Source organism: Triplophysa dalaica, chromosome 4, assembly GCF_015846415.1.
Source record: "Triplophysa dalaica isolate WHDGS20190420 chromosome 4, ASM1584641v1, whole genome shotgun sequence".
Lineage (NCBI taxonomy): Eukaryota > Metazoa > Chordata > Actinopteri > Cypriniformes > Nemacheilidae > Triplophysa > Triplophysa dalaica.
The window spans coordinates 22,626,528-22,639,262 of NC_079545.1; the positions used below are offsets into that span (position 1 = coordinate 22,626,528).

The 12,735-nt window shown below is 36.5% G+C and overlaps 2 protein-coding genes across 2 annotated transcripts; one reads left to right on the plus strand and one right to left on the minus strand.

Annotated features, from left to right (window-relative positions):
- Positions 1–86: 86 nt before the first annotated feature.
- On the minus strand, positions 87–2,522 carry rhogc (ras homolog gene family, member Gc). The gene is made up of 2 exons (XM_056746735.1): positions 2,220–2,522; positions 87–1,889 (listed from the first exon to the last, which is right to left on the minus strand). Exon 2 carries the CDS (start codon positions 1,864–1,866, stop codon positions 1,291–1,293), a length of 576 nt encoding a protein of 191 aa, XP_056602713.1. The 5' UTR covers positions 1,867–1,889; positions 2,220–2,522; the 3' UTR covers positions 87–1,290.
- A 991-nt stretch (positions 2,523–3,513) lies between these two features.
- micu2 (mitochondrial calcium uptake 2) lies at positions 3,514–12,704 on the plus strand. Its single transcript, XM_056747188.1, has 12 exons — positions 3,514–3,748; positions 4,558–4,699; positions 4,919–4,950; positions 5,150–5,225; positions 5,398–5,445; positions 6,371–6,453; positions 6,953–7,006; positions 7,193–7,287; positions 8,048–8,219; positions 10,730–10,838; positions 11,348–11,505; positions 11,771–12,704. The coding sequence occupies exons 1-12, from the start codon at positions 3,551–3,553 to the stop codon at positions 11,870–11,872; spliced, it is 1,269 nt and encodes a 422-aa protein (XP_056603166.1). The 5' UTR covers positions 3,514–3,550; the 3' UTR covers positions 11,873–12,704.
- Positions 12,705–12,735: the final 31 nt, after the last annotated feature.

Below are 12,735 nucleotides of genomic sequence, written 5' to 3' on the forward strand. Positions count from 1 at the left end.
TACATCAAGCATGTTCTAATATAATATAATACTAAAGAACAGGAATCAACCATTCCATTTGACTGTAAAACTGGTTTATTTTGTCATGCAAGTGGAGGTATATATTTAAAAATGAAGACAATTCCAAGAAGTAAAAACAGCTTTAATACAAAAACAAATTGAGCCCATTTTTGGTGTATTATTAGTGTCACAAAAAATGGCTGAGAAAGCAGCCTTTGGTTGAAAAAAAACAATGTTTATAATACATAAGGTACTAGACATTCAATATATAAAATGCAAATGTGGACCCAACTGAAGCGTAAACCTCATAAAAGGTATAGGACAAAGAGCTTACATCCTCCTTCACCAGTTCTTAATGGGGCACTTCATTTGAGTGAATCAACATTCATGTATAATACAACATAATACAAATATTAGTGGCACTTTAGCTTTGGGGTTGTAAATTCTGATGATTCAGGCAAAACCATCCAAATACAGAAAGATCTTCATATTTCCTCAAGAGTGTTGAAACAGCATAATCATACGTTAATTTGCAGCTACGTAGGAAGGCAGGTTAGCTGTGAACTAACATAGCCCTCATACCGTATTCCAGCACCAAATGTTTGTGAGCTGGCATCGAAGTAGCACCATAGATGAAATGAGCAGAGGAGTTGTGAGTTGTAAAAGGAGCCAAGCTCGGGCTAAGCCTCTAAAGGCACACTGGGTTTAAACAACACTGCTTGATTTAAAAGCCAATCAATCAAACGGAGATCATTAACAGCTCACAATAATCTAAAGGCATGGCTGGCATTGATGGTTCAATCTATCTGTTATGATGTGCTGAAGGAGAATTAAGACCACCAGACACATTAGACTGAGTTCACGCTTTGGTGCATGGAATATCCTATGAGCATTACCAAAAATCGTTTTGCTGTCTGCATATGCTGTATTTAAGGCATTATAAGAAGGCAAATGTCAAATCCACTCCACTGCCTATTTCTGCTGGACTTCAGATTACAACACTGTAGTCCTGTAGTTACATCCTAGGTGATATGTATAAAGTTTAAACACGAATACACAAACACACAGTATCAGTTTCAAGCTCTCTCATTAACAGTCTGTGCACCTATTGCTATCTGTAGTGTAGAGATATACAAACATAAAGTGGTAGCAACATAAGCTTGGAGAGTCAAATCAACAAGATGAGCACATTACTAACTTACATTCCACCCCTCATAAAAACTCATTGACTTTCTCAGTCTCAGACACACACAAATACACATACACACACACACACAAACCTTCCTGCAGTTATAAGAGCACACATTTTTTGGTGTGCTTTTTGGCATTTGGGTAGAGAACAGCCCTGACTGCTTCGTTGAAAACCTCTCTGACTCCCTCCTGCAGAAGAGCTGAGCACTCCAGATACCGAACCGCACCGATGCTGCGAGCTAGAGCGCTGCCCTGCTGGGGAGTCGTTGGACTCATTCCCTGCTCCTTGAGCTTCTCCAGGGTCTCCTTGTCTGCCCGGAGGTCTCTCTTAGTGCCCACCAACAGCACAGGCACACCCGGACAGTGGTGGCACACCTCTGGGTGCCATTTATGCCTAACGTTGGCGTGAGAAGAAGGACTGGTCACAGAGAAACAGATGATAAACACGTGCGTTTGTGGGTAGGAGAGGGTTCGCAGGCGGTCGTACTCTTCCTGACCAGCCGTGTCCCACAGGTTGAGGCTCACGGCACGGCCGTCCACACAGGTCTGAGTGCTGTAGTTGTCAAACACCGTAGGAATGTATTCATCTGGGAAGGCGTTGGTGGTGTAGGAGATCAACAGGCAGGTCTTTCCTACTGCGCCATCACCGACGACAACACACTTTATAGTCTGCATTTTGCTGTCTAGCACAGGGGTCCCTAAAAGAGAGAGAGTTCAAAACCCATCAAATATCTACAAACCTACAACTGCAGAAAATCAAGTTAGAGCAAAACAGCAGTTCTAAGCAGGCAATTCCTATATGAATATTAGAGTTTGCCCATGCATTAATAGATTGCTGTCAATCATAACTGTATCATATAAATACGCCCCAAGCCAGAAAGAACCAAAACAATGTAAAACATCTGTACAGCTAGTACGTTAGCAGCTAGATACGCCGTATTACAGGCAGCCGTTATGGGATACAGTACGGCAGCACCACATAATCTTCACATATTTTGCCCAAACAGTATTTTTGAAGCAAAACTCACTGTGTTTGGGTGGTCTGAGGGCCTGAATCAGTGTTTGCTTTTAGCAGCTCAAGTTTCCATCATCGTAGCGGCAGAGGTTCTTTGCTAACCAACTAGCGGATGAGGCTCACATTGATCAGTTATTAAACATAGCAAACACATGTAACTACACGTAACGAACGTACAAACCAAGAACGCACATAAAACACATCTAGAAAATGTTCAAATAAACATGAGGTAAAGTAAATAAAACAAAATCTAAAATGTGACTCGAACTCCTTTTCTCTCACTGGCTCATTCTTCAACTACGGGCAAAGGACGATATTTTTGAGGTGCACGCCCATGTCGCAAAGGACTGTGGGAACTGTAGGGTAGTTTCACATCGCTTTGTGTCTCTCCCCACCCAAATAGACTTGTGATCATACAATTTTAATTTAAATGAAACCAAAGACATATTTTATTACACAACGCTGGAACTACTATTATTTCGGTTGGTTTTATTATTTTTCTGTTTGATTGCACAATATTGATGAGAAATGTCTGTTTTTTTAAATGCCACAAAAATCACCACAGAAGCTTACATATGTTGTGCTCCTTGGTGTAAACCATATAATGTCTGTGGTTAAAATGTGCAAACTTCACACAGCTATGAATTTGAACTTGAGAGCAATTCAATAATGATTTTGTGTAGCGTCTGTATATCGCCTAATGTTATTCAACTTTATATTTGACATAAATATACAGTTTGTACAGAGTTGGGAGCAGTACTTATATTGCTGAAATAATTTAAAACAAAAGACTAAAATGCAATAAATTACCTCAAATATTTATATATGACAATATGAAACATGTAAACAGTGCATATAAGTATTTTATTATAAGCAAGTGTTTCAGAATGTGGACCATCCTTATCATCTAGGTGTAAATTCCCCCAGACTGTAGTATTTTAATATTTCATATTGCCCGAATTACGTAAAATTTTCACATGTGACATGCTAGAAAACATTATTCAACAGGTAAAATCAAATTTAAACTTTAATAAACCAATAAGTGTTTAAGGTAACTTATGTCATGTGTGTTCTTCTCTGAATGCAATCTGAATTGCCTTGTGTTTTTTTAGTAAAGTTTTACAACTGATTTTAACAGCTAAACTAAGTGTCTAATCTACAGCATTGGAAAAATATTTTCTAAAGAAAACTGAATATTTTATATTTTATATACTGAAAATGTAGTTCCGGTCAGCCAAGTAGTGCAGATGCAGTGTCAGCCTGATGGAGGCGCCAAATCACCGCATTTTTAACTCTCACTGCAGTATCGACAGTAGGAGGCACAGAAAAACTTCCCGTAATAGAATGATGGCGACGTGGGCCAGGTTAGGTACTAGTTTGCGCAGTATTGCAAGAAATGTGTCGTCTAACAGAAGTATATCGTATGGCGGTGCTGTTGGAGTTGGTATGCTGGGTTATGTGTTAGCAAGCGGATACATTCGCTATAAGTATCAACCGCAATGCAAGTTTATGCCCCACGTCGTGTACGCGGACAACACCAAGGTAAGAAAAACTTGTTCCTCGACAACTTTTCACCCACTTCTAAAGCATGTCTTAATGTTATCCAATGATTTGAGGACGTTATGGCCCCCATCTGACCCGACATTTGTATGTTTGCTTGCTGGTCAAAAGTATGGTTGATAAAATATAAAGAAGTTGTTGGTTGTATTAAGATTGGGACACATTAACATATGTAAATAAATGCATTTTATCCCTGTATGCTTCCTTGTATGGGGAGTAAAAAGCCGAAGGTGTCATGTGTGTCATCAAAATATATTGTTAATATGCATACATATGGGACATAAGTTGTAACATTTTACTGTATGTAGGTGGGGCTCTGTCTTCTGCATTGTGCAACCGTAAACAGAAAAGCTATGTGTCAGCTATCTTAAATACTTAATTGATTCATTATCTTATTCTAAACGAGTGAATGTTTATATACACATGTACAGTAACTCCTTCAAAAACTGGTAAATGGCCATTTAAATGTGCCTGCACACCTTTGACGATTAAGTGATAAAGAGAATGAAATGAGAAACATTTTTTGTAGCCCGGTAATCCTAATATAACAAAGAACAAAAATAAAATATTTGACTGCTGATGTGCTGTTTTGACAACAACATACGGGGAGATACAGATGTTGGTGATGCATATAAAGATTATCTAAATATTTGTTGGATTTATCCATTGAATCAAATTTTCAGCATTACGATAAAAGTCTCACTATTCTTAAACGTTATGTTTATCTTTTGATAATGTGGATTAGTGTTCTGGTGCACAGTTCATGAATGCAGGGTTTCACTTTTTTCAAGTCCAAGGAAGCAGAGATTCCAGTGCCCCCTGTGTCAACCAAACGTCTGCGATTTTACCAGTTCGCTTCTATGTTGTATGAACAAGAGCCATATATGACACCCAGAGACTTCCTCTATTCAGTCTTGCTGGAAAAGATGGACCGTAAGTTATACACACAAACACTCCCACTCGTATGTACATGTACAAATGCATGCAATTGGACACATGCTTTTTAAACTATAACCTCCGTATGTTAGATCTTGTATATGTAACGCATGTTATCTATTCCACACTATTTGAATGCCACTACAGGCCTCAAAGCTATTGTTTCCTATACTGCTAAATATTGTTACCAAAATCCTTGCTCTTTCTGTCTTACAGGCAAACTACAGAAAAAGATCCTGACCCAAGCAGTAAGTGAACTTTTAAGCCAATGTGAAAGTAGCTTTAAACATGAAGAGATGAAGGAGCTTTGAATAAGTACTGTTACTACATGAACAACTATCATAATGGGTTGTGCAAGAATCTCTCTGCTTATGCATTCAAATCCAGCAAGTTATTTGGTCTTTGTTTTGATATTTTCCCCTCATAATCTGATTGGTCCCTTGACAGGATGTGGAAGAGATGGGGAAGGTGGCCTCGAAGGCTCAAGCCGGAAATAACCTATTCAGAGGCATTGGAGACCAAGGTAAATGTTAAACAAAGACATTTCTCAGATATGCCATAGAGTCAAAGTGTGTGTGTACTCACCCTCTTTTAATAAGGAAGTGTTGTGATTGAAAGCTTATATTGAAAAGAATGACAAGATTTTGAAACATTTTCTATGTTAATTCATCTCCTGATCTGAACTTTTATTCCAGGGTTAATTTCTTACACAGAATACCTGTTTCTCCTTACTATTCTTACAAGTAAGTATTTACTATCTGTATCTGTTCTTTGCTTTGTAAATAATGTTTTCTCAAGTGCAGCAGGAACCAGAATCAATAAATTCCTTAAGATTGACTGGATGGTTCTGTAACTGTCTAACTACAAACCAAAAGACCATAAAGTACAGAAGTAATAAGGTTTGTAATGATCGTGGACAGAAAAGAACATTTAAGTAGTGACAGTTTCAGTTTTATTTTGCATGTACAGACTGTTTCAAAGCATTTAAACTTATGCATTTGGGAGACGGTTTTATCCATTATACATTTGTTTCTGACTATGTCTTATCCCCTAGGATTGAACCCATGACCTTGGTCATGCTAGTGCCATGCTATAACCACTGAGCCACAGGAAAGCAACGACATAAACAAATTTTACTGCGTATTATTTCCGAAAACAAGCAAAAGAAATTAATACATTACATCAAAGGAATATTTCACCTTCAGAATGAAAATTCTGTCTTTTAGAAACCTTCTTCTTATTTCAAACCTGTATGGCTTTCTTTCTTTTGCAGAACACAGAAGAAGATATAATGTGAAAAATGTTGGGTACAGAAAAACTTTGGTCCCTATTGACTTTTGTGTCCATACAATATAAATCAATAGGGACCAACAGTTTTTTGAAGGCAACGTTTTTCAAAATATCTTTTTTGTGTTTTGCAGAAGAAAGAAAATCACACAGGTTTAATATAACAACAGGGGGAGTTAATTATGACATCATTTTCATTTTGAAGGTTAACTATAAGTATTCCTTAGTATTCCACATATTTAGCTTTATCTACATGTGCATACTGTACATAGTACTTGACCTGAAGAGTTTTTGAACTGAGTTTGTGATGGTATACTCTAGTTACTATGCCACAATATCAACATATTACAGTATATCAAACTGAATTCATTGTGATTCCAGAACCTGATACAGGATTTCATATTGCTTTCAAAATGCTTGATATTGATGGCAATGAGCATGTGGACAAGAAAGAGTTTCAGAAGGTATGGCATGTCTTTGACACAGATTGTTGCAATATTTCAATAATTAGTTTCCTTTGAATTGAAAAATATGGTGGTAAAATTTGTAAGATTTTGTTAAGAATTGCAGAAACAAAGTTGTCAAGCATCTGTACATTTACATTTATATTTAGACATTTAGTTATGTACAATAGTGCGGAAAACGATAAATCAATTTGTAGGACTTTTAGCTTAAGTGTTTTGAATCGTTGGCCTATGTTATTAATAGGAGATCATTAGGGTCTATCTGTTTTTGTTATTGATAATGCTTGTGTCTCTGTTAATGCTGGCATGAGATGACACAGATGTGCAGCAGGTATGTGGACATGGTTTGTGCATGTTAGAATCATCAGAAAATCTACAGGAGATATACTGTGCAAAAAACGACTAAAGATTTTTCATATCAGATCGTCCATAATCTGCCAGTTATATGCATGACTAGATCTTAACTGGCAATCTATTAACTTCACCCTTTTCTCTGAAGCTCAAAATAATTATTGGACCCAGGAAAGCATTTGTAAAGAAGGATGAGTCAGAGGTGAGTGTATTCCTTAAGTGACCACTACATTTCATTGCAATACAGCAAAATATGTTATTGAGCCATTTGTGCTCTTTTCATATATCTATATAGATACACTTCATAGTTAAGTAGTGAACTTTGTTACATCAAATGTTTAGACATACTGTCATTGGTGAAACCTCAGCATTTTGTCTTTATGTACAGGTTTTAAACAATGCTGATGAGGTCAATACCACACTACTGGTGATGTTCTTTGGGGAAAATGACGATAAAAAACTCCAATACAAGGATTTCTGCAGGTAAAACAAAATTATGTCAACTAAACACAGAATTCGGTTACTAATTGTTCCCAGTTAGATTTAGTTTGAAAAAAAAGAACCTACTTCGGAAGAGGTAATAGTTTTGGTCATAACAGCATATATTTTTGTCTTGTGTTCTTTTTTGAATACATTATGTATTATATCTCAGGTAAAAGTCCCAGCGAAATAAAAAAAGATTTTTTTTCATGAAATATTTTTATTGTGAATAGTTTATCAATGTGGGTCATTCTCTCTATTTAAAATCCGTGTGCCCTCATAATCTTTGGTTAAAATCTGAGAATGAACTTCCTGTAATGACTATCCATCTTTTTTTTTTTCATTTTCTACCGCTTATCCGAACTACCTCGGGTCACGGGGAGCCTGTGCCTATCTCAGGAGTCACTAATACTATCCATCTTAAATAAGTTATTTTTGAAAGCTTGGGCGTAGCATCTGTTAACACCTCTACCCTTCGACTGTCAGTCTGCTGCCAGTCCCATTTCAAAATGCAACGGCTGTTTTTATACATCCAAAGAAATCGGAGAGAAAGATAAAAGGCACGCCTGCTATTTTCTCATTAGATATTCCATTTCACTCAGAAATGTGACAAAATACGGAAGTAAAAACAATCGCAACTTTCAGTTCACGGGACTTTAAAGATTTGTTTATAAAAACATGATTTAAAGACTTTTGAATAACGAGTATTTTTCACTTTGCAATATTTGTTGCTATTCAAGGATTTTTTTGTTGTTTTGTATAGTTTTATGGAAGACTTGCAGGCAGAGGTACAAGAAATGGAATTCCTACAGTTTTCTAAGGGGATGAAGACCATGAGACGGGAGGACTTCGCTGAATGGCTGCTTCATTACACCAATGAAGAAGACAATGAGGCTTACTGGGAAAACCTAAGGAAGAGGATTCCGACAGGACAGGTAACATGTTTTAAACACAAACACTGATTATGCCTTGAATATTTGAATAGTTATTGGGCAAGTACATTGAAAAAATGTGCAGAATTGTGTTATATCATACCCAGATTCTCAAGCTTATAACAAATGATTTATAATATGCAAGAAAAAATTATGAGGCGGAAGATTTTAATGAAGGAGTTTATTGTAGCGTTAAAAAGCACATGATGCACTTTGAGTCAGAATGAACCCAGAAAACAGTATAAACAATGTCACTTTATTCTGGTCTGTCAAACCAGCTTTCTCACACATCATGTAAATACGGTTAGGGTAATTTAAATCGGGGATAAAAATAGAAGTGATCACTTTCTTTATCCAGGTTATCACTGTCCAACTATAGTTGTTCCGAGCCAAATGGTTGGGTGATGTTCTATATTTATTAAGGTCTTTTACATAGTTGGTTCTTGAATGGGGCTTTTCCACTGCATAGTATTGCACGGTTCTGCGCTGTACAGCTCACTTTTGAGGACTTTCCCACTGGGTACAGTACCTAGTACCTGATACTTTTTTAGTACCACCTCGGTCATGGGTGGTCAGGGAGTAAAAAGTGGCCCTGCCTGGACTTCTTCAGCAGGAGAGGCCAACAAAACCCAGCTCGCAACATAACACAACAACGCTCTGATGCATAAATAAATATAATAGTCCAAAATCAACATTATAAAAGTTTCCTCAGATGAGTGCTTTCAACAAGTTGGTATGGTTTATTAGGGTCTTCATGAAATGTCTGGAACGTATTTTTCTTAGAAACACCCTTCTTACCTCGTCAAAAACCAGCTCTGCTCACAGCAACCCATTTTGGTGCATGTCTCTTTAAATGATAATGAGTTATAGCAAACCCCACCCCCCTACTGTCCGGCTTGTCAACATACGCTGCATGGCAATGGTTTAGCTAAATTATACTTCGTGAACTCTGCGGTTAGTTTCGTCTTAAACATCTCTGTAGACAAACAATTCCGTCCCAGCAAACAATGCACACGTTCTGCACGAATGCTTGCCTAAAATCCACAGATTGCGCATCTGCAGATCTCAGCGGAATAACGTGGATTTAAGTGCTTGTCGCTGACTAGTTGTAACGTTACACACTGAACGTAAAAGCATAACTAGTAAGCTGTGAATGATTTTTCAGCCTAAGCACGAATGATTTGAGACGTTCAAAGCGTACGCTGTTTGATATGAAGGATTTTTTGTAGAGGAATTCAGAAAACATAATTCACCTCCTAGACCATTGCCATGGCAGTACTACACGTGTGTTGAAAAGCCAGATGGAAGGCGGGGTGTGGTGCGCTGTAACTCATAATCATTTAAAGAGACATGCACTAAAATGGATTGCTGTTAGCAGAGCTCTGCAAATCATTGCAAATTTTATATATACACAATGTTGTTAGCCATTACAAAATGCATTTTATCCAGATTTTGACTTTTTGATGTTGATTTACTTCAGTAGCCTATTGTCTTCTCTCCCTTGTTTATTAGCTGATGGGGGCTAATATTCACTTGTGCTCTAATACAGAACAAATAACCAAACCGCAAGCATCTTATTGTTTATCAGTATATGTATTATATATATATCAGTACAGTCGTTTACAAAAATGGAATAATGCATGTTTACCTTGAACAGACGCTTACTGAACGCATTCTTCTTTTATGGCAGGCATGCTGACTTTTTTCTAGAGGACATGGCAATACCTACTATATCAGATTTTGTGTTTGACGTCACATATTTTACTGTAATAAATGGAAAACGTGCATGCTTCGCTGTAGCGCTAAGAGAACGGGTTAGGTAGCAACCGTTTTACGTCAGAGATTTTGAGGCAAATTACCAATACCAATTTAAGCTGTAACACAAGTTAACAAAGTTTAAATGGATTGATAGAAGAACATAAAGAAGTTAGTCACATAAACGGCTTATTAATCAACATGGTTATTAATTGTGACTGTACAACAATAGATTGTGGCTAAAGAATATATAATCTGAAATCATGCAATGCTTAATAACAGCTTAATTGATGCCTAATAACAGGCATTTAAAGAAACATTTTATCCAAAAACATTTTGTCAACATATACTCCACCATACGTATTTCCAAGCCCTCATGAATTTACTGCTTTGAAAATGCAAACTTTGTTTGCAGTTTTTGGTTGCCAGTCATTGTCATTCTAGAGTAAATGTATGTGTCTGATAGATATTAACATTCAAACAAACATCTTTGGCGTGGAAGAAACAATATCATATAGCTGAATCTTCATTTTTTGGTGAACTAACCCTTTAAATGCATTTTAATACCCTGTTGTATTAAAAGTTTAAAAATGTGTGTTTACATTTAAATTTATTCATTTAGCTGACTCTTTTGTCCAAAGCGACTTACAGGGAGTTCAGGAAGCAATAAGCGATATGTCATACAGGAGTAATAATACAATAGGTGCTAATACACAGTTAGTAGTTTTATTTATTCGGGAATTCTTTTTTCTTTTCAGAGCATCACCTTTGATGAGTTTAAAGAATTCTGTCTCTTTACCAACCATCTGGAGGACTTTGCCTTCTCAATCAAAATGATTAATGATGCCAACAAGCCAATAGGAATGGGTAAGACTTGACTGGTGAAAATATTTAATGGCCTTTAAATCTATACACCTTATGTACCGTGATGACATGGGTGTCAGCTTTTCCGGTTGCCGTGATTTCAGTGATTTTATTATTATACAGCAGCACCATCTACTCCAAATGACCGCAAAAAATAGATAAATATATCCCGATATTTTGGGCCACAGTCATGTCATCTTCCCAGCTGAGTTACGATCCTTAAAGGATCCAATACATTAACACCATCCAACCACAACAGTATAGAAAAAGAATGTTGCCAGGACTTGACCATTTTGTCTGTGTCAACTATTTAGAGCATTCTACATATCTATATTAATGTGTAAACAATATATTTCTTATTTACGGATACATCAGTTTTGTTTTGTCATGCTGTTTGAGACGAAAGTGGGTGTGGTTACATAAGGTGAATGGATGGGGCATTTCACATTATTAATTGAGCAGAATCAGTAATAGAAATGTATAATATTCTCCTTCTTTCTGTTGCACCATAGCTCAGTTTAAACGAGCAGTGAAGATAGCAACAGGTCATGAGCTGTCAGAGAATGTTTTGGATACAGTGTTTAAGATCTTTGACCTGGATGGGGACAACTGTCTGAGTCATAAAGAGTTACTCAGTGTGATGAAAGACAGAGTACTTCGTGGGCTAAGGGTGAGAAATAATATAGCATTTTAATTGATGATAATTGATTCACATAATTTAACCATTTTGTTTGATCACAATGTATATTAATAATTGCATAACAGTTGTGTTACAAATATTATTGGTAAGAAATTAATTAATTCATACTATGTGTATATGCCATCAGTTAAAAAATGGAGAACAGTTCTAGCCAAAGGTTAATAAAATTGTTAAATAATGCCGATTTCTTAGGGCAGTAATAAGTAAACTTAGAAGGCACTTGTGCATTCCATAGGTTCTACCTCAGAATGATTTTTCTGGGTACTGGAAGTGTGTAAAAAGAGAGACACTACAAGGAGCTCAAGAGGCACTTCGGGAAGCTAGTAGCCCTGTCTGACAGAAAGAGTTCATGAAAGGTCTGTCTGGGTTTATATTTGTAATTCCATATTACTTTCAAGAGGAATATTACTCACAATTATTAACAAGCACCAAAGTTTGTTGTGTTTTGTAAATTTTGAAATGTATAAATTTTCTTATAATGTTAACAATGTATTGCTTTTAAAGCGATTGTCCAAAATTGTGAATACATTTCATGTAACATTAGTTTATCTGAATTTTTATTAAGTTTTTGCCAAATCTGTGTTTTTTTACATTAGCCTTGAATTACTTCGTGAAATGAAAGTTGAGGCTGGCACACTCCAAAAGATTTTATTTAGCCTTTACTTTTCTTGGTGATATTGGTGTGGTGTTTACAACCTTTTTCACTATTATGAGCCTTTGCTGTTTATAACTTCATCCTGTGGAAAATCTGCATACAGTGAATCATGCATTATTCCAAAATCCTATAGCACTTTTATACTACATTCAATGACCTTTGGAACCCTTTTATGAACACGTATACTACAAAATAATTTACTGAGGCAGCATAATTTATAGGCTGAAAATTGTTAAAGAGCAACTCTGTTGTCATAAAGCTCATTGAAATGTATTGTTCAGTTGTGCAACTGCATTAGGGTTGACTGTGAAATCGAGATTTCTCCCTTCAAATACTAAATCTCGTTTTGTGTTATTGTTGAGGTAAATTGTAGCTCTTCTTTTTTGACTTGATGTACAGGTAGCCTATACAATTTGTACTACAGGATCACTGTATTAAGATGTGCCATTTTATACCACAAAATGTCATACTGTCTGGCAACTGCAAGTGTGCATGAATAAAAGACTTAATGTCATGTCACGGCTATCAGTTCTTTAAAATTGTGA